The sequence below is a fragment of the Cervus elaphus genome, chromosome 12 (genome assembly GCF_910594005.1).
Source record: "Cervus elaphus chromosome 12, mCerEla1.1, whole genome shotgun sequence".
NCBI classification, from domain to species: domain Eukaryota; kingdom Metazoa; phylum Chordata; class Mammalia; order Artiodactyla; family Cervidae; genus Cervus; species Cervus elaphus.
Genome location: NC_057826.1, coordinates 85,682,238 through 85,705,359, shown reverse-complemented (window position 1 = coordinate 85,705,359; position 23,122 = coordinate 85,682,238). Strand labels below are relative to the sequence as shown.

Here is a 23,122-nt window from a genome sequence, read left to right as displayed (position 1 = left end):
TGTCCTCCCTAGGCTGCATAAACGGGCAGCTTTGATACCATATTTTAAAAGATTTCCTAAAATGCACTATTTCCTGGGCCACATCCATAAGCAGGCATGCACTGCCTTTTTCAGAAGTTTTCTGACATCCCGGTAGGGAGGCCTCAATAGGGAGCTGAAAGTAGGATGATTCTTTATCCCTCTATAAAGCCCACACTAATTGTTATGGCTAAAACACTTCCTTAAACTTCATTACTAGGACAGAAATCCCTTTGCTTCCTTCATTCTCACTACCAAATCATAGATTCTTGGCATTAAAACCATGAAAACCAAAATTTATAGATGATGTAAGCTTTTAAAACTACCTATGAGCATTTTTTGTAAGGTTTGTCTTTCAATATACCTATATTTTAATTTTTCTAATTACAGAAACATATACTCAGGATAAAACAGTCAAATAAGATCACATAGCTTCTTCAAAAAACAAGGAAAAAACACAAACACAGGACACCTTTTTAAAAACAGAAAAGAACAGGGAAGAAATTTAAAAATCAACAATTATTTCACCACCTGGAGATTAGTGACTGTTAAAGATTTGGTGTGCATGTGCTGTTTTTCCTGCCTGGGCTGCTGTTTTTCCCATTTCGTCTGCCTGACACTCTCCTCTCCCAGAAATTTCTGGGGTCTCACTCACTGCATTCAGTCTCTGTTTATCTGTCCCTAGACCAGAGGAGACCTCCCTGACCACCCTTCCTAATTAGCACTCCCATACTCTCTATCACCTTACTCTCCCTTATTTTTTTCAAAGAACAATACATGGTATTTAATAAAAGATTTGCCTACTTTTACATTATTTGTCTCACCCAAAGGACTATAAGTATAAAGATACAGCCCAGCTCCTAGAACAGTAGCTATCAGTAGAAAGAGTTGTTCAATTTATATATATTGATATATACATGAAAAGTGAAAGTGTTCGTTCGCTTGGTTGTGTCCAACTCTCTGCAACCTCACGTGCTGCTGCCCACCAGGCTTCTCTGTCCATGGAATTATCCAGGCAAGAATGCTGGAATGGGTGGCCAATCCCTTCTCCAGGGGGTTTTCCCAACCCAGGGACTGAACTCGGATCTCCTGCATGGCAGGCACTCTTTTATTGTATGTATTGTATGGGAAGCCCATTGATATGTACACACATAACTTAGTCTTTTCTCATGTACATATTGAGCTCCTAGGGCTTCCCTGGTAGCTCAGCTGGTACAGAACCTGCCTGCAATGTAGGAGACCTTGGTTCGATTCGTGGGTCAGGAAGATCCCCTGGAGAAGGGACAGGCCACCACTCCAGTATTCCTGGGCTTCCCTGGCGGCTCCAGTTGGTAAAGAATCCGCCTGCAATGCGGGAGACCTGGGTTCCATCCCTGGGTTAGGAAGATCCCCTGGAGGAGGGCATGGCAACCCACTCCGGTATTCTTGCCTGGAGAATCTCCACAGACAGAGGAGCCTGGTGGGTTACAGTCCATGCGGTCGCAAAGACTCAGACACGACTGAGCACTGCACAGCATCAAGTTCCTATTATACAGTCTTTTATCTTTGCATATAATTTTTAAAATAGGTTATTTCAGACATACTATACTGCAGACTGTGTTTTTCACTTAGCAATAAATTATGATGGCACATCAGAAATTCTTAGTGTTAGTCGCTCAGTCATGTCCAACTCTTTGTGAGTGCATGGACTGTAGCCCACCAGGCACCCCTGCCCATGGGATTCTCCAAGCAAGAATACTGGAGTGGGTTGCCATTCGCTTCTCCAGGGGATCTTCCCAACCCAGGGATCGAACCTAGGTCTCCCACATTGCAAGCAGATTCATCTGAGTCACCAAAAATTCTTACCCAATGCCATTCTAATAATGGCTTAAGGATGTTACTAATTCTCTATTGTTAGACCATCAAGCACATGGGCATTTCAGCACATCCTTCCAACACACATCATGTTACTCTCAACCAGTTAAGATAGTTATAAGTAATATTAACAATGCCTTATATTCACACATATAGTTCACAATCTATTTTCATACACCATTTGGTCCTTACAATAAACTCAAGCAAACAGAGCAGAAACTCAGAAAAGTTACATAATTTCCCTAAAATCATAAAAAAGAACAGTAATAGGGAGTCCAGATTCAAACCTAGGTCTATCTATCTCTGCAGCCTGGGCTCCTCACTTTACGTCATCACCCCTGGTTGAAGCCTTCATTTTACAGATGAGTGCTCCATGCTTAGAGAAGGGAGTAATGATGTGCCCAGAGTCACAAAGCTTCTTTAAGAAAGAATACAGGTAAAGTAGAACCCAGGTCTCCTGACTCCCTGTCCAAAGCTCTCTCAACTACATGCTGGGTCAACAAATTAGGAAAAAAAAAACCCAAATTGCTCTATAGCTACAACGGTGACCAACACATGCTGTTACACTTCTCTGAAGATTACTCTGTATATTTGCTCAGTGCTGCGAAGTGCCAACCCGATGACACTTGCAATCCTGAGCTTATTTGATGTGGTTGGGAAGCAAATGAGATTCCAGTGCCCCTGTTGCGCATAGGTGCTCAATGAGCATTTCCTGCATAGTGGGAAAGTGCCCTATATTTACAGTATTTGATCCAGTTTAACAGCAAGATCTAATGTTAAAATTAGCCTTGTAAAAGTTTTCACCCTAGTTCACACAAAAACAAGATTCTGAGATTATGACTAGCAATTTTTCATGAATTGATTTATCTGAATAAAACCTATAAGGTTTTGAACCATTAAACATTCGAATTAGAAAAAAAATCTCAGCATACAGAAGAATAAACTGAGAAATGGAACAGATCTGTTTCCTATAATAATTATGAGCAATATCTCAAACTCAGCATCCTTAGACCATTGAGCTGTGTAGGATGAATGTGCTAATTAATCAATTACTACCCAACAATGTACCCCGTTTATTTACTGAAATGCACCAGAAATGTGTGCAGAACTGGTAATTATTAATCATCTTCAGTAACAAATATGACTCAAGTTCACCTTCATATAATTAATAGAGCATGTAGTTTGTTTTAACATCTTGCTTTATTAGAAAAAGCAAGAAGGAATAAAAAGAAAGAGCTGAACTACAGTTGTGGTTCACTGAAGTGCTAGCTTGCTAAATGTGCCTATGACTCACAGCAGCAGCATTATTCATACCTGTCCAAACTATGGCCAGATGCTCTCTCCATTAAAAACTAAGTTTTTAAAAACCAAACTTTTTTAATGTGAGTAAAATTTTAGATTTACAGAAAAGTTGTAAAAGCAGTCCAAAGAATTCCTACAAATCTCTACCTGGGTTCCTCTAATAAAATCCAAGTGTTAGAGCTTGATAACTTGCTTAGAGTTGGGATCTTTGCGTATGGTAGGCAAACGCCTTATTGCATGCCTTTCAATTTTAAAGATATTTCAAAAGTACTGTGATATGCATAGAAATAGTTGTTTAACAAATTTTGCAAGTGATTCCATTATGAAAAATAATTCTTTTTTTTTTCTCTAAGGATCATAATGTGTGCTCTCAAATTTCCTTTTGAGTCAGATAGACTCTTGGGCATAGATAGGCCATATTTTGGATCTATAATGCTATTTCCTGTTTACTTACTAATTGTATAACGTTTAAAGGGTGTTAGTAACTTTTACATCTGAGTCTAGCATCAGATGATTCTTTTTAATTGAAGTCAAACATGAGGTTTTGAATCCTATCAATGTAAGGTTCGAGTCCCAGCTCTACTGCCTGCCTGCCCGGTGACTGGAGCAGCTTATTGTAACCTCTAACTTTGGACACTTGGTTTCTTCAGTTTGAATTTGAGGAAAGTGAAACCCTGATCTGGAATGTTGTTTCAATGAAACAGTAAGTAGAAACTTGAATGCATGCTCAGTTGCTCAGTAATGTCTGACTTTTTGCAACCCCATGGACTGTAGCCTAGCAGGCTCCTCTGTCCTTGGAATTCTCCAGGCAAGAACTTCTGGAGTGGGTTGCCATTCTCTTCTCCAGAGGAATCTTCCTGACCCAGGGGGTCGAACCCGAATCTCTTTTATCCCCTGCGTTGACAGGTGGATTCCTTACCACTGCGCTACCTGAGAAGCCCAGATGGAAACTACTTAGCATGAAATAAATACTCAGTAACTGGCTAAGTATTATTACACTGACATTATGGCCCTCTGCAGCCACTTTTAGCTTAAAAAAATGAAATATGCACAAGTATACATACACAAATCAAAAGTTATTTCATATAATGGAAACTGAAAAATGTATATTCACATTTTTTGAAGTCTTCCTGAAGGGAAAAACTGATAAAATTTAATGCTGTGGAACTCCAGTATTCTTGCCTGGAAAATTCATGAACAGGGGAGCCTGGTGGCTACAATCCATGGGGCTGCAAAGAGTTGCACATGACAGAGCAACTAAGCACATGCACACAGTAAATTAAAGGACTTACCAGGTGGCTCAGTGGTAAAGAATCCTCTGGCTAATGCCGGAGACCTGGGATCAATACCTGGGTTGGGCAGATTCCCTGGAGAGGGAATTGGCAACCCACCACAGTATTCTTGCCTGGAAAATCAGAGAGAGAGGAGCCTGAAGGGCTACATTCCATGGGGTCACAAAAGAGTCAGACACGACTTAGTGACTAAACAACAACAGTAAATTAAAACCCTGTCCCATCTGAAAATACCAGTGGAATGCCACTTCCAAAACCTAAACTGACAAATCATAAATCAGTGGGTAGACTACTGTATTTCTATGATAAAATGATTCAAGGCCCCTTTAAATAGAGAGCCCCCTCAGGGCATCTCAGTATTTGTTTATAGATCATTAACTACTTGACAGTGAGTCTGGAGAGGGGGCATAAAGACTCACAGCTAAAGTGCTAAGAGTCACTGTCGGTTGAAGATCAGCAATAAAGCCAAAATATCTTAGGAATTTGATATGAAAATCTGATTTCTACTACAAAAATGCTCTATGCTATTCGTGAATAAATCTGTTAGTAGGACGAGGCTCACATTACGAAGCTGAGACTAATATGGGTTTTACGACAAAGTGAATTTACTTGGTCATGTTTTCAAATGCTTCCCCAAACACCGACTACATGTTATAAAGATCATAACACTGAAAACATGCCCATGAAGTGGACTGTGTTATCTACCAGCATAAATCATACTTGGTTTCAAAAAGTCACAAATATGTCTCCTTGCTACTGGATTCTAGCATCCATAGGACAGGAGAATAGCATAGAAATGTTTCCTAATGAGAAGCTTACTGAAAGCTGAGAGACCAGAATTTTGATTCATGTTTCTCGTGTATGATCTTAGATAAGTTTGTTTCCTAGTCTGCAGCTTAATTTCTCCAACTACCAAAATTAAAATTAAAACCACTGACACTGAATACTATGATTTCCTTTCTCCAACATCCTTCAAACATACTAACTGTATTCACTTTACCCACTTTCCACACCCCGCCCCACTTATTCAACAAAGAAAGAGTGCCTACCATAGGCCAAGTTACTAGGTTCTGGGGTCACAAAGGTTAAGAAAACACACAAAACCGTCTGGCCTTATAAAGTTTACATTCCAGTGGGGTGGGGGAGGCAGGGAGAACTTGAAAGTAGCTTAGACATAGATACTTTTGGAAGAGATCCCTGTACCCACTTTGTTCACAATAAAATGTCTGACCAGAGTAATTCTTCTTGTCACTCTTTTTAACAGCAGCCCCAGCTGCCAGCCGACTCCTTGGAGGCTTTCAGAACATCAATCAATTCCACAGAAGGACTCAAAAAGATCTAGATAAGAATACAGCAGTTCTTTCCTTTCCTAATGACTCCTGCCATAACTCAGTACCTCCAAGAGAATGATTTTGCATAAAACCAATGTATATTGTCCTTCCCAGGGAAGACACAACCATACAGGAATGGAGCAGCAAGCACTGCTTGCCACTGATAGAAATGGGAAGAATGAATGAGCATCCTTCCTGTTGTAGAGATAACTCATCCACTTCCTCTGGTGCTGAGCTTGGCATAGAGGGCACTGAACTGTTAGGCAAATTTGGTTCCTAGGAGACTCAGGACAGTGGCTCTTTGCAGTATGTTTTTAAATTCCACCACATGCTGGAATATGAACTGGGGCAGCAGCAATTCCATGGTCCTCCTTTTCTTAAATCAAAAGTCCTAAAGCTTCCAGCTGGAAACTGTAAATGAAATTCTAATTGGAAATATTTCTATCCCTTTAAAATAATTCCTTTATCTTTTACCAACACGTTAACATATGCACTTAGTACCTTGCTTTTAATTCTCCTTCTGAGAATAGCAGTGAATTAAAATCTACATGCCTACCCTACTTTCTTTTAAATCACATTATGAGCACAGACACACACACAGAAATATAGTGATCAGGATCTCACAGTATGGTGGTAAAAACAATACAAGGATAAAGATTCTATATATGTACGAGGTCATGCTTGGCTCATGTTCACTATGTATGGTTTCTGTACATATTTGTTAATAAATACTAATCGGACGTGTTAATAGGTAATATTATGTATTACAGAACTCATTGTTTTCAAGCTTTTTATTGAAGTATAACATACATGCAGAAAAGGGCACACATCATATGTGTTTAGTAGTTCACAAACTGAATATACCCAATTAACAAGAATCAGATCAAGAAAGAGAATAATCCATAGGTTCATGAACTATAACAAATGTATTACTCCGCTGCTGCTGGTGGTAGTTTAGTCACTAATTCGTGTCCAACTCTTGCAATCCGTGGGCTGTAGCCCGCCAGGCTCCTCTGTCCATGGGATTCTCCAGGCAAGAATACTGGAGTGGGTTGCCGTTTCCTTCTCTAGGGGATCTTCCCAACCCAGGGATCAAACCCAGGTATCCTACATTGCAGGCAGATTCTTTACCAACTGAGCTAACAGGGAAGCCCATTTACTCTGGTGGGGGATGCTAATAATGTGGTAGGCTACGAATGTGAGGCACAGAGAATTTATGAGAAAGATCTGTACCTTCCTCTTAATTTCGTAGTGAGTCTAAAACCACTCTTAAAAAATTGTCTTAAAAAAAAAGAACTATAAAAAAAAAAAACTATAAAAATCAAAGAATATTTTTTAAAAGACAGAATAATTCCAGTCCCCCAGAAGTCACCTCATACTCCTTCTAGTAACTGTCTCTGCCCACCAGTAGTGATCACTACTCTGTCTTCTAACAGAAGAGTTTAGGCCAGTTTTTATACTTCATGTAAATGAAATCAAACAGTAAATACTTTCACACCTGACTTCTTGCACTATTCCCTATGTTTGTGAGATCCATGCATGCTGTGTGTGACTGTAGATCATTCTTGTTGCTGTGTAGTAGTCTATCGTATGAATGTGCCATAATTTGTTATCTGCTCTACTACTGATACGAATTTGAGTACTTTCCTGGTTGAGTACTACAAATATAAATAGTGCTGCTATGAATATTCTAGTATATGTCTTTTGAAGAACATATGCACACAATTTCTGTTGGGAATTGCCATGTACTGTTTGTGACCCCATAAACAGTTTTTCAACTGTTTATGTTGAAAACATTGAAGCCCTAATACCCAATGTGATGGTATTTGGAGATAAGTCGCCATGTGTGAGGAAGGGATAAAGGTTAGGTGAGGTCATAAAGGTGTGACCCTATAATAGGCCTGGTATCCTAACTGGAAAACAGTTTGACACAGAGTTAGCTCTGCCTACCATGGGAGGATTTACAGCAAGAGGGAAACATATGCCGAGGAGAACTCTCACAGGGAACCCAACTGGCTGGCACCTGATCCTGGACTTCCCAGTCCCCAGAACTGTGAGAAATAAATTTGTTCTTGGCTAAATCTGGTCTGTGGTATTTTGTGATAGTAGCCTGAGCACACTACCTAGGAGTGGCATGGCTGGGTCATAAGGTATGTATTAATTTAGCTTTAATTAATAAACTGCCAAAAAAAATTTCCAAACTGGTTGCCAACCATGTATAAAAGTTCTAACTGCTGCATATCCTTAGTACTTTCTATCTTTTCTATCTTAGCCCACTCCAATGGGTGTGTAATATTTAAGGTAATATATATTTTATTAATAGTTCCCATTTCTCATATGATTAGAGAAACTAAGCACTTTTTCACATTACTAAACATCTAGATGTTCCCCTTTGGGAAGGGTCCATTAAATACTTTGGCCAGCTTTCTATTAGAGTGTCTTTTTAAAATGATTTGTTCTAGATACCAAATGCTTTGTCAGATATATGTAATGCAAATTCTTCTCTCACTCTTTTGATTACCTTTTTACTCTCTCAATAATGCCTTTTAATGAACAGAAATTCTTAATTTTAATATATTTCAAACTATCAACTTTGTAGAACTTATTTTTTAACATGTTCTGAACATTTGTTATGTCATAAGTGCCTTTAAAACAAAACCAAAACAAAATTGCTTCTTTCTAGGAGCGGCATGATACACCACCCATGCACATGCTAAAATCTGTACAAGGCAGCACTATTTATAGATTATTTTTAAGGGGTTCTGTCTAGGGATAGATCATCTCTCCATACTTTGTGGAAAACTAAGTATTTGTGCATTTAATGCATTTAATTACTATACACTAAGCAATGTTTTTAAACACCAATTTAGGCTTTTGAATAACAACTTCTAAGTCCCTTTGGGGGCACTTGAAGAATTGGAACTGAAAATTCATTGCTATGAAGAATTAGAACAGAAAAGAAAATCAAGCATCTGATCTGAATTGTAGTTTACTCAGAGATTATCTTATTTCAATTATGGAAGGAGTACTATATAAAGTTAGAAAAGATATCTAGATGTCATGTTCTTCAGCTCTGTTATCTTTAGGTTGGGGTAATATTTCATTAAAACATTCTTGAAAACCTAGGTGTGGTACACCATCTATCAGAAATCTTTGGACGAACTTCCTATCTTAGAACAGAAAAGAGAGATAATCAAAGAGCCTTGGATTAGAGAAACCTTTACCACTGATGAGGTTTTTCCAGGAGAGCACCTTCCAACAGAAATCCTTCAGTTCCCTAGCTGTTTTACAAGCCTCAATGAGACAATGCTGTGCTACCTATGTAAATTTCCAGTTCTTTTTTTTTTTTTTCCATTTATTTTTATTAGTTGGAGGCTAATTACTTTACAATATTGTAGTGGTTTTTGCCATACATTGACATGAATCAGCCATGGATTTACATGTGTTCCCCATCCTGAACCCCCCTCCCACCTCCCTCCCCATCCCATCCCTCTGGGTCTTCCCAGTGCACCAGCCCCGAGCACTTGTCTCATGCATCCAACTTGGACTGGCAATCTGTTTCACACTTGATAATATACATGTTTCGATGCTGTTCTCTCAGATCATCCCACCCTCGCCTTCTCCCATAGAGTCCCAAAGTCTGTTCTATACATCTGTGTCTCTTTTTCTGTCTTGCATATAGGGTTATTGTTACCATTTTTCTAAATTCCATATATATGCGTTAGTATACTGTATTGGTGTTTATCTTTCTGGCTTACTTCACTCTGTATAATGGGCTCCAGTTTTATCCATCTCATTAGAACTGATTCAAATGTATTCTTTTTAATGGCTGAGCAATATTCCATTGTGTATATGTACTGTCTCTTTATCAGTGGTTTTTACCTTATATACTACAGAATGTAGAATTTCTCACACTGAATTCAAAGGTTCCCCAAATGTTTGATTCAAATTTTATTTTTTTAATAATTTTTATATTGTCAAAAGGGAGATGTCAATTTTTTTTAATATGTTACAAACTCTCCATGCATTAATTTGAGGTTAAGTCATTTCAGTATAGATCTCAAAATTCATCTCCACTTGTCATCTTTAGATGAAGCACATGCCCAAGACTTTAAGGTGAATCACTTAAAAGCGACTCTTACTTATGTCTATTTCTCCCAAGAGATCAGGATTTTATTGATAGCAAACTACTAAAACAAAGGAGTAAGAAATATACTGTTATTTTTAAAAAAGGAAGAAAAAAAGAAACTATACTCAGGCTACTATAACTGCAATTGTTGTCCATAGCCCCCAACTTTGAAAAATTTTGAGCATAAAACAGCAGGGTCAAGAGTCTATGGCATCCCAACCGTACTAACTCCTGTTGGGTCTTACCTGTGTCTCTGCCAGCCAGTCTCCCTTGATTCTTTCCCATTTCTAAGCTTGGTTCTGCAGACTTCCTATTTATTATTTTAGCTATTCAACTGCCTTCCAATAAATTCCTTTTCTGCTAAAAGCAAAACAAAACAAAGTAAAAACCCAAGACAACAACAAACTAGTCTCATTTTAAAAATTTACCTTTAATATTAAAATTTTGCACTTAATAAATGTTTAGTAATAAAACACAAGCTTTCATCTACTTTATAGGTTGGGGTTCTATGACAGATTTTGTTTCAAAAAGAACTCCATCTTTTTAAAATTTAATTTGAATTCCTGTAATGGTTACTGCCTTGAAGGCACTGCCATGCAGAGCCGCTTAGCCTCAGCATCCGGAGTTCCTGGAAGTTAGAATTAAACAAATACTCCTTTCTTTGTAAGCTTTGGCCTTCAAGAACCAGTCACCTCAAGATCTCAACGTCTGATATCAGTTTCAACACACCCTTTCCTAATCATCTTTTTATTGCTTTTGGTGCTGCCTATTGTTGAAGCAGTAGAAACTAAAGATACAACGGCTCTCTTGTCAGGTGTGGTTCTCAGCATTACAGGGATCCATGCTTGTTTGGAGGGTGTGTATATGCACGAAGAAGAAATGGACAGACGTGACTTTAAAGAGCCCTCCTGAATCAAGCCTTGCCCTGAAAATCTTTGTCCTATTGAGGTTCAGAACTGAGCTTTGGTGTCGGCAAGTTCGCAAGAAAGAGTAAACTGGGTAGTTTCATATTCTTGGTTATTGACTGCACAAACCAATATGATGGAAAAATTGATATGTTTGAACAATTGGTGTATTGAACAAATTGATAATATTGTGCTAAATGGAAAACAAAATGTTTTCTTCACAACAAATAATGCACTGAAAAACATCATCTATAGTTTGCACTTGCTAGTTAGAAAGAAGGTCAAACAAGTGAGATAGCTGAAATTTGCATAAGTAATATTTCATAGTTTCAGAATTCTCAGTAGGAAGAAGGAGACTCTTGCTCAAAATCCTAGGAAACTGTTACTGCTCAGTTATAACCAGTACCTCCTGTATCACTAAGGAGTCTTTTCTCCATTATTTTTACTGGATTTTTGTTACCTCCCAAGTTAATATTGTACCTAGATATTAAATACAGTTGGTTAAAGATTAAAACTTATCTTTTCTGGGGGAAAAAGTTTAGAGAACGTATTTAATGTATTTAACATTGAAATGGACAAGAGATTTAATGTTTAACAAAGACAAAAATATCTCTATATTAACTGAGCAACATCTCCATGGTGAGAATTACTATATTAAATATAAACCCATTATGTAGTGTTAAAAATAATGGTACTGAATTTTAAAATGTTAAATATAAACCCATTATAAAAAAAGTTAAAAACGTTTAATTTGAAATCATAGTATTGAATCTCCTCCCAGATTCTTGTCTTAGCCTCCTTCCAACCATTTCTGTGCAAATCTGACTATATCGTGCCTCCCCATAAAATCTTTTAAAAACTTTTATCTAACAGGGAATCCTATAAAGGTAAGGTTTAAATTTATCTGCGTGACTACAAGGCCCCTGAAATTACTTATCCTACAAGATTTGGCACATGGTTGTGGGTGCTCAATTACGGTTTGTTGAAGGAATCAATAAAAACTGGAGAATATAAGAGTCGCCACACTATCCTCCATTCCCCTTGAGTTTTCAGCAACAATATTAACAGCAGTGGTTATATGGCGCTTACACATAATGATCTCATTTGCATCCAGCACTTTCCAGACACATTTATGTATGGTTTTTTTCCAAACATGAATTTATGACATGTAAAAGGAAATGCCTCTCTAGAAAACAGATGTATACAAGTTCTTACCCCAAGAAGCTGCAAAACTTGAGAAAAAGTATTCCTAAAGAGGTTTGATAATGGGTGACAGGATTATTAGGGCTTAAAATTAAAAGACTCCCGGTCTGGCCGTTTTCCAGGCTCTGAGGGAGATGGTGGTGCACACTGCATGGAGAGATATAAGGCTTTCTAAAAAACAATTTTTTTTTTCTGTTGAAATATCTGGGACTTATTCTTAAAAACACGAAAGAGGGAACCTAAATTGAAAAGTGCTCCCCGACTTTACTAGTCAATGCAAATCTCGGGACTTGGCTTTTAACTCACTTCCCTGAGGACAACTTCTTCAAGTGTTTCCTCAACACCACCAATGAAGGATTTCTTCAGTCCACGACTTGGAAGAGATGCGGGCTTGAGTTCTGCCACTCCACTGGGTAAAATTATTTAATTGTTTTAAAGCTTAATTTTCCTCATAGCTGAACGAATAAAACTCACGAATCCCACCCCCCACTCCCTCCCTAGGATTATTAACGACTTTATGAGGTCTTTGGTGACGATTTAACTACCTCAGCTAGTTCACGCCGCCGAGCCCTCCTCCCCGATCCACTGTCTCCGCAGGAAGCCGCGGGACCTTAGTGCGCACGCGCCGCCGCACCCCGGGGGCGCTCGCGCACTCGCGCGGCGCCCATTGGGCGTCCCGCTACTAGCCTCGGGGAGCGGGCGCGCGCGCGCCCTTTGGCCCCGCCCCCAGGGGCGCGCGCCCGTAAGGCGACCGAGGGGCGGGGGGCGCGGGCGAGGCCGGTCATGGAGGCCCTACGGAGGGCCCACGAGGCTGTGCTTCGTCTGCTGCTGTGGCGGCCCTGGGCCGCGGGCGCCGCCTCCAGCCCGAAGCCCCGAGCCTCTGAGGTGCTGACGCGGCACCTGCTGCAGCGGCGCCTGCCTCACTGGACCTCCTTCTGCGTGCCCTACAGTGCAGTCCGGAACGACCAGTTCGGCCTCTCGCACTTCAACTGGCCCGTGCAGGGCGCCAACTACCACGTCCTGCGCACCGGCTGCTTCCCCTTCATCAAGTACCACTGCTCCAAGGCTCCCTGGCAAGACTTGGCCGGGCAGGACCGGTTCTTCACGGCGCTCAAGGTCGTCAACCTCGGTGAGTGGCCCCGGGCCGGTGAAGCACGTCCCGCCGCCGACGGCTCCTCTGTTTGCAAAGCACGCTGACACACGTTCTGCCTCCGAGGCCGCCACCCGGTCCCGAGATCGGACAGCGCTGGCGCGAGGATGCCCTGCCCCGGCCCCGCGCAGGCTCGCCCGGGCGCACGCGCTCGCCACGCTTCGCCCAGTGCTGGGGCGTGTCCCACCCCCTCTGCAGCCGTGCAGGACCGACCCTGGTCCTAGGCTTCTGTATTCCCCGCCCAGCAGGTGCTTGTCAGAGCTAAGTTATTGCTCCTGAATGGTCCCCCGGAAAGTGGGGCTTATTGACAGGCCTGTACAGTGGGACCTCTCTGCATCCGCTCCCGGTGAGAGGGCATTTTATTCTTATTTCCAGCCCCTCGTTAACTAGAAGGAGCCTTCCATTGGGCAGTAAGAAGGAGGGTGTAGGCCGCTGGAAATGGCTCTGAAGTTTTTATAAAATGCCTGATTATATGGCAGGCTTCATTCTCATGAACATCACTTTGTGGGTGCGAACTACTTTTTTAAGTTTCTTTGTTCTCTTTATATGAAGTCCCAGCAAGTTAGTTTTACTAAAACCACTGAAGGTTTTCACTGGCTTCTTCAGATACTAGGCTTAAAAGATATTTAAAAGATTGCCTCTTTAATACTGGTATGTTTTCATGGGAATATTCTAAGTCAGAGTATTTACTCTTGCTGAATGTTTATCTTTTAATGACAGAAGAGGCGTGAACATTGACATGGGTGCATCTTTCATGTTTTATAGGTAAATGAAAAATAGGCCTTAGGATGTTTGAACCTATTAATAACTGATAATCAAGTTAATCCATATTTCAGTAATTCAGAATCTAGATGTGCAAGCTAACTCACATTACCCAACCAGTTTTTTGAACCAGAATTAAAGCTCAACCCCTACGCAGCCACACTTTTACTATGTAGTCTTGACAGTTTCTTAAACTTAAATACATCACGTGTATTTTTTGCTTATAATTACTCACATATGTAAATCATGGGGTTCTGGAGCCATTGCTCCACTAGTACTGTCCTGAGTTCATCCCATTAAGGAGAAGATTATTTAGCGATGTGTAATCTTTTAAAAGTATGCCTTATTATTTGGCTGATGAACTATATAGAGCATGCCCACTAATTTTGAGGTTGATGTAAAGAAGTTGAAGAGTGTAGTGATTTAGAAAATTCAATCTAGAATTATTTGGAGAGACTAGAGTGATGACTAGATTCAGGAAGAATACATTTGTTTTATTGAATAGCATCTTCAGAAACAGAAAAAAGTCATTCTTCCCAAACGTACAGTTAATACACTTTAATAGGTTAGGAAGAGCATAACTGAAGAGTTGTTGGTAAACTATGTACCCAATGCCTTTTTTAAAAAAAGTTTCCACCATTTAAGAGCACCTTACTGATTAGGGCCTAATCTTTTTAGGTAGAAAGAAATCCAAAGAAAATAGGAGGCCCAGAACATTCTCACATAGAAAAGTAGTGAAAGTAGTAAAATCTTAAAAAAGAAACAGCTGTAGTTTTTTTAATGTGTGTGCAAGAGAAAGCTGAATAGTGATTTAATGGTCTTTATGACCTCTTTAAAATTCTAAAAATTCTGTTTAAAAGAGAATAAGAGTTTTAAATTAAACTGAAAGGAAAACTTTCTGCTCAGGTATTTGCTTTAATACAAATTGGCTTATACTGATAAAAGGAGGTGTTTTTTTTTTCCCCTGGACTTTTTATTCACCAATTTGGTAATGTTTCTTTTGTATTATTGTCTCAGAGGAGGGAATTAGATAATAGGATTCTTTCTTATTCTGTGTTGTGCTATTGCGCCTCTGGACCATGAAGTATATATTCTTTTAAAAAATACTTAGGATTTTATTCCTTCTCTTCCCTTTCAAATTAGTAATTATCAAAGTAATTCATTTTTCAATTTTGTAAATAATAAAGATTTCTCTTTTACCCATTTGTTCCCTTTCTCGCCTGCCTTCCTTTCAATGGAAGCGACATTTTACTGATGGTTTATCAGTCTGGGTATCCTGCTGGGAAGTAGATTGAGATTTAAGAAAATCAACTTACCATTGGAATGAATGGGTAATTGGAGACTTGCTACAAAGTTCTAATTTTTTTTAAGTGCTTAATTTGACATTGGTTTACCTACTGTTCAGCTGACTCAAAATGAATTATTATGCAAGGAATTGAGTTTCACATTCATTTTGATGTTATGATATGTTTCAGACAGTCTAGAAAAAATTTAATTTTTCATCAAACCTTATAGATTTTATAGCATATAAGAATATAAAGAAATATAAAGCTATAAAGAAAATTATGGGATTTTTTAACTGTGTTAATTATGTATGTGGCTAATCTTCACATTTAGTGTATTAGTCTGACTGCATTAAATAAGTAGACTGCAGGATTAAAAAAAAAATAGAGAATTTCTGACTCCATGTCACATCTCAACCCCCTATCAAACAGCATTAACAATTCCTAGTTGTTTCTTAGTAAGAGCTAATGTAGTTATTAGTAATCCTTGGTCAGTCCTCCATTTTAGCTGAAAAAATATTGACCATTTGTGTGATTTTTTTTTTAATATCAATATTTTACAGGAAACTGATAAATACTATAAAAACAAACAATTTTCAGTGTCGCCAGCTATTTCTGAACTGAATGTCCTTATCATTGGTTTAAAAGTCATATTTTATTTATTTTACTATTAATATATTTGGAAAATTAGTAATTATTTCTAGAACCTGTTTTTCTCTCCATTGATTTTCACCTTTTGAAGTTGTGATAACATATATTAAAGTTTATTTTTTATTTCAACTGCTCCCTCTTCAGTCACTTCTGCCTGTCTTACTCTTGTTCTCTTGTCCACTTCCCCATTCTACACCCCCACTTGCCCTTTTTTTTTTCTTTTTGGTTGAATGATTAATAAATAGCTTTATGATGATAGTTTTTGTGCCTTTTTTGTGACATTCCTTTGAGGCTTTCAGAGATTTGCAGGGAGGTATTCACAAGGCAAAGAAGGCAATATACTGTGAAAAGGTTTCACAGGAGTTCCAGGAAACCCTATGATTATAAAAAGCTGTGACCCAGTATACTCCTAAAAATAGAGAGGTGCCAGTCTGAATGGGTTTTTTTGCCTTATCTCATTGCCAACTAGTGATGCTTCCCCTGATTAATCTTTGGCATCACAGTGGCTGGAATGCAGCTTCAGGGAATAAGCACAAAGTAGTCCACTGAACTTACACAATCAAAAAAGAGCGTAACACAGCAAAGATACTCTTACAGAAAAAATAAGAAAAAAATTTAGCAATGTGATTAGTCCTAAGTATGTGTTGATTTCCCTAGTAACTAAAAAGAAAATGATTTTCCAAATTACAGCTCTTCTTTTAAATTGACATTTTCTGTCCATTTCTGTCCTATGTATGTTCCGCTCATACACAGGAACAGTAAAATTATTTGTGCAAAGTATACAATATTTTTATTGATTTTATGTGCCTGTGGTTTTATACATATGTTTTTAATGTTATTAATAGTCACTGATTTTAAATAAGTGTCTTGCAAAAAATAGGAATTGAGAAAGTTGGTTGTTTTTTTTTTGGTCCAGCTTACTCTCATGTGCCCATGAGGGGGCTTAATGCAGTCTCTGACTAGTGTATGTTTAGTTGCATGTATCACAAATGGCAGCCTATCACAAATGGAAATATTTCAAAGAAGAAATATATTCTTGGAGTCTACTATTAACCTATTTCAAGTATATTGAAACAAGATTTTCAAATCAGTTGTAAAACTATGAATGGGATTATTTCTTTCTCATGCTTGTTATTATACCAAAATCTTCCTTAGAATTAGGTTTTGCCTTTGATTTTGAAGACAGCTTTTTGACCTAGTTTCTTTTAAATTGTACAAAAATTATTTTAGCCATCAGTATTACTGTCCAACTTATAGCACAATAAATATGACCTAGTAATTTAAGCTCAAGGCCTATAATGAAGAGCCTCTACAACTGAATAAATGAATATTCTCCATTTGCTTATTTGTGAAAAGACTATAGAATTACTTCATAATTACTCAGAGGTAATGAATTAATGTTTGTAAAGTACTTGAAGTAGTTTTCACCAGCCTTATCTATAGTTTTAAAAATCTCTAGGCTCTCACAATTGTTACTGTGTTTCACAATCACAGATGAAATTGACCTCTTAGGTAGAGTCAATGTTTACTCATATTTTTATAACTTTATAATTTCTTGATGTTGCTAAAGAGTGCTATGTGATTTATACCATGACAAATATGAGTACATGATTAATAAATGTTTATTTCACAAATAACATATTCATTTGTTTTCTAGGTATTCCAACTTTATTATATGGACTTGGCTCCTGGTTATTTGCTAGAGTCACAGAGACTGTGCACACCAGTTATGGACCAATAACAGTTTATTTTCTAAATAAAGAAGATGAAGGTGCCATGTACTGAAAGTGTGCATTGAAGGACATAAATATCAATAGATTTTTTCTCATGTGTATGTGCAATATTTATTTTTGATCCTTTAAAATAAAACTTTGCAAATACTTTTTTCTTCCTGCAGTGTCTGGTTCTTTAAGATGAATCATTGCCCTCAAGAGGCAAAACTTTTCATACATTGTAATATATTGCGTACTCTGTTTAGCCAATGGGAACCACAAACACATAACATTATACCAATTTTTTCCTATAACTAGGTTGAACTAGAGATAAAAAATGATTGTAATTTATAGATTCTGTAGTTATATATCAACTCTTTGAAAATATAGATATGCACACAAAGAAGGAAGGAGAAAAAGTCTTTAACATTGGAAAAAGTAGAGAATTTTAGAATATATGATAGAGATAACATCAGTAGCAAATCTAAAATTGGTAAGAATTCTAACTGCAACCTGAAGTTTAAACCATTCAACTGCCAGGATTTTAAATGGAAATGTGTTAAAAGCCCTTGTGCCATTTTCCTGTACTAGAGGTGTGGGTGGAATGTTGGACCTTCCTATTACCTAAAGAATCCAATACCACACTAATTTTTTAAATATGATAACAACTCCATTTAATGCAAATGCAGCAAAATAAATTAAGACTTATTAAAAGTTAAAATAGCATGCTGATAAAGCTGTAAGAACAATTAAGATCTAGAAAGACCCAGAAAAAATAAATTTGGTAACTGTTTAAAAAAGCAATTAGCTGAAATGGTACGTATCCATAGACTTATTGGCCATGGGAAGTGGGCTGAAATTTTAAAGACCTGATGGCAGTTTTGCGTTAGAATTTTATTAAGCTAATTGCATTTTTGAAAGCAAAGTCATTAAAAAAAATTTATCCTTGGGGGTAGTTACAAAATACCCAGACGAATGGTAAATTTCAGAAATTTGGAGTAATTTAGGGAGAACTAAGTAGAACTGTTTAATTTCTAAACCAATGGGTGTTTAAGATTTATGATCTCTCCCATAATTACAAACATGCATTATATATCATTTTATGTTAATGTGTTGCTGATGCTCTGCAACGTTTACACATTTTTATAGCAAAATATTTTATAAAATTCAATCTAGCCAACATTTGGGTGCGTGCTTCTAACAAATCAGGGAAAGCTAGTGGAAGTAATTGAGGTGAAGGTACCAGAATAATGGAAGTAACACAAACTGGCTTCGTTAAAGGTAGTCATTTTAAATAAGCTACAGCGAGTGAACTGTTCTTCAAATATATGTAGTGTTCACTTGTCTAAAAGCAATTCTAAATAACGCCTTAATCAAAGAAGTACTTATAGTCTAGAAGAATATACTTGACACTAGTTAAATGAACGGCTTACACAAAGGAGATAGTGTTACATTAAGCTTCATTAATAATAAAACTGACTATTAGCATTTTGCAAGGAAGGCTAGAACTGATTTCCTCTGTAATGGGCAAAGTTAAATAACTATAGCTCATAAGTTTTAAGTCAAATACTGGTCATTCATTGCTGCTGGTCTTGTCAATACTTGCTGTAAAGGTTTGGTCCCCACACAAGGCTGATAAAATGGTTCTTAATTACTAGACTATAAATACAGCTTTTCAGTAAAGTTGCACTTCTTTTCACACTGGCCTGTTTGATTTCTGATAATTTGTACTGCTGACTCTGCTTACCTGTTTTTCAATAGCTACAATCACAGTGACTTCTTGTCCATATGGTGATAGGTAAGTCCCCTTGGAGAACATCTTTGACAAACTACCCTATTGATCTCTGTAATTCTCTGCTGTTTGCAGCATTAAATAGAGCCTTGATTTCTTGCCTGATGTGCTCACTGTGTAACAATTAAGCAAATGTAATATTTTCTTGTATTACATGAAAATCAATAGACCTCTTGCTCTCATGGAGTTGATCATGGTGAAGGATGAACTCAACAATGGCTAAGGGCATGGTTCAAATATTTAAAATATCACTCCTTGGATTTATGAAGTCTTGTAGTGAACCATTTAGTCTGAAAAATGCTTCTCATTGAACAGCAATGGTTTAAGTTTTTTATTTGAAGTTGGATATTACATCAAAGTATTGTGGCGTAAAAGGGATAAAATATAAATGTTGGAAGTCAGGAGACTGATTCTATTTTTAGTAACAGTGCTGTCTTACTTTTTGACTTCAGGCTAATAACTCCTCCTTTGTGTCTTAGTTTTTTCTACCTGTAATCTGAGAAGGGCAAAGTAAGAAACCTTTCTACCTTAAAAGTGTATCTTGAATGTGCTTGTAAGCAAATGTCAGTCGTATTTCAGAAATGCTGGTTTTGTAATCCTCATTCTTGTTTTCCATTTATGTTTAAAGGGCCTCATCAGGAAAAGGATTTTTAAAATAGGGTGAGGGGAAGGGAGGAGGAGGCACACTTAAGGCAGTTTGTGTGAGCCTGTCTGCACATGCTGGCTATGCCTGAGATGGCAAGCAGGGTTCAAGTGGACTCTGCCCTTCTGGATAGCAGTTTTCTAACGAGGAGGAGTTGTGGAAACAGACAGCTTTTCTGCATCTACTTCTTTAATGGGATTTTAGTCTTTAATCCAGGCAAAACTTTTAAAAATGAAGATGAAGATTTATTTCAGTTTAAAATCTTGCATCTCTTCCATTGCTACTTCTGTACAAGTCATTGATCAAATGTTTGAAGAAATTTCTAGTCAAAATTCGTGCTTCCTGTGTAAGTGGTGAACCACCATAAAGATTCCATAACAGAAAAAAAAAAGAACAACGGAGTTGGGGGCAAGAAAGAGGTTGCTAATAATAAAATCCCTAGTTTCTCAGTGCTAATGTCTTAACACACCAAATTGTACAAATGGTTATAAATTCTTTCATCATATACATGTGTTGTGTTTAGTCGCTCAGTCGTGTCTGACTGTGATCCCACGGACTGTAGCCCACCAGGCTCCTCTGTCCATAGGATTCTCTAGGCAAGAATACTGGAGTGTGTTGCCATTTCCTTCTCCAGGGGATCTTCCCAACCCAGGGATCGAATCCAGGTCTCCTGCATTGCAGGCGGATTCTTTACCATCTGAGCTACCAGGGAAGTCCATATTCATCACACATTTGGTCACTAATATTTTGCTTATTGTTGGCTTCAGGAGAAATGGAAACATTTTTAATTATTAAAAGCCATATATATTTCTTTTAAAATATACATTTTGTGTCATTTATATTTATATTCACACAAAACTATAATCACAAAACATCTATAATTCTTCATGCAGTAATGTCTTTTAATTCCATTAAAGAATGAACATCATTTGAATGAGTGGAGGACCTAAAGACAAGGATCTGGATTTCATTTCATTTAAAAGCTAATACAGATAACAGAAACCTTATCCTAAAGCTAGTGGATTGGGTATCTTCTTTTCTTCAGCACTTAGCATTCAGACAGTAATGATGTTTGGGGCATCTTAACCTAAACCAGTACTTAGCATTACATCTCACCTGGGTCAACAGTCTAGGGTATCAGAGTTAAACTGTTACTGTAAATTAATGGAAAATGTAACTGCACATTGCTGAAAGATCAATGTCCAATAAAGGCTGCACAATCAAATCTTGTTGTAATGATTGAGGTCTTTAATTGCCTTTCAAAGATAAGGTGGTAATCAGCACAGCTTTAACTGATCTTTTTTACTAGTTCAATTACATGCTAATGACTAGTGCCAAGTCAGAATCTTTAACTACTTATACTTATTAAATCTTATGTTAGTAATGAAAAATTACTTTAGCTTACCCAATCGATAGAACACACATCTTAATTACTATATTTCACTTTTATACTATTTTATGTGCTTGACAAATGTTTCACAAGAGTTTTCCCAACAATAAGCAGTGTTATTAGTAGTGAGCACAGGCCATAGAGTCTTTTTCTAACAAAAATTAGAGATCAGATACTAAGGGAAAAATTCTGCTTTAAACGAAGATGTGGATACAATAGTTCCCAATGATGCAAGCTTAGTCATCCAGTGACTTCTGAAAACTGTCTTGCAAATTGAAAGTACTCTTAACACAACTGGGATGAAATAAATCTAGATTGTTTTTACTAAGTGTATTTCTAAGTTCCGTTAGCTTTCTAGTAAGGAAACTGATTTCATAAACAGCCTACTCTAAAAATCTATTTGGGGGAAGGATAAATGTTAGAAAAGGCAAATGACTAAATAAATTGAGGATCATCAAAATTAAAATCTTTTGTGTTTTAAAGGACTATCAAGAAAATGAACAGCTGACATGGTAGAAAATGTTTGCAAATCATATATATGATAAAAGGACTTGTAGCCAGAATATATAAAAAACTCTTCTAACTCAACAACCCAGTTGAAAAATAAATTTGGACAGACATTCCTCCAAAGAAATTATACAAATAGTTACTAAGCATGTGAAAAACATTTAACATTAACCATTAGGGAAATGGGAGTCAAAACCACAGCGAGATACAACTTCATACCCACTGGGATGGCTATAATAGTAAGTGTTGGCAAGAAATGTGGAGAATATGGAACCCTCATAACTTGTTAGTGGGAAGGTAAAATAGTGCAGTCACTTTGGAAAAATTCAGCCATTCCTAAAAATATCAAGTATGAAGTTATCATATTACCCAGTAATTCTGTTCCTAGGATATATACTCGAGAGAGTTGAAAATATGTTCACAGAAAAACTTGTACACAGTGTTCATAGCACTATTCACTAGCAAAGAACTGGAAACAATTAAAATATCAATTGATAAATGGATAAATAAAATGTGGCATATTCACACAATAGAATATTACATATTCAACCAAAAAAAGGAAAGAAGTTCTGATTCATGCTATAGCACCAACAAAGCTTTCTTGAAAACATTACACTAAGTGAAAGAAACCAATCATGAAAGACCATATATTGTGTGACTCCATTTATAGGAAATGTCCAGAATAGGCAAATCTGTAGAGACAGAAATTGGACTAGTGATTGCCTAGGACTGGGGAGATTGGCAGGAAATGGAGAGTAAGTGATAGTGGGCATGGGGATTCTTTGGGGGATGATGAAACTGTTCTAATGGCCCCACAATTCTGTGACCATACTCAAAACATTGAATTGTACATGTTCAAAGGAAGAACTGTACAGCATCTGAATTAGCTTTCAATAAAGCCATTAGAAACTAGTAAAGCGGGGAGGGGATGGGTAGTTACTGTTTATTAGGTATAGAGTTTTAATTGTGTAAGATAAAAAGTTCTAGACATAGATGGTAATGATGGTTGCACAGTGATGTGAATGTACTTAACACTGTATGCTTAAAAATGGCTAGCGTGATAAATTCCATGATGTGTATTTCACCATAATAAAAATAATTTTTAAAAATTCATAGTTCAGTAGTTCAGTCATGTCAGACTCTTTGTGACCTCATGGATTGCAGCATGCCAGGCTTCCCTGTCCATCCTGAAGCTTGC

General features: G+C 37.5%; 1 protein-coding gene and 1 pseudogene across 1 annotated transcript; both read left to right on the top strand.

Annotated features, from left to right (window-relative positions):
• Positions 1 to 10,574: 10,574 nt before the first annotated feature.
• LOC122704815 lies at positions 10,575 to 11,039 on the top strand (annotated as a pseudogene).
• A 1,621-nt stretch (positions 11,040 to 12,660) lies between these two features.
• Positions 12,661 to 17,764, top strand: C12H15orf61 (chromosome 12 C15orf61 homolog). Its single transcript, XM_043919840.1, has 2 exons — positions 12,661 to 13,163; positions 17,538 to 17,764. Exons 1-2 carry the CDS (start codon positions 12,818 to 12,820, stop codon positions 17,663 to 17,665), a joined length of 474 nt encoding a protein of 157 aa, XP_043775775.1. The 5' UTR covers positions 12,661 to 12,817; the 3' UTR covers positions 17,666 to 17,764.
• The last annotated feature ends 5,358 nt before the right edge of the window (positions 17,765 to 23,122 follow it).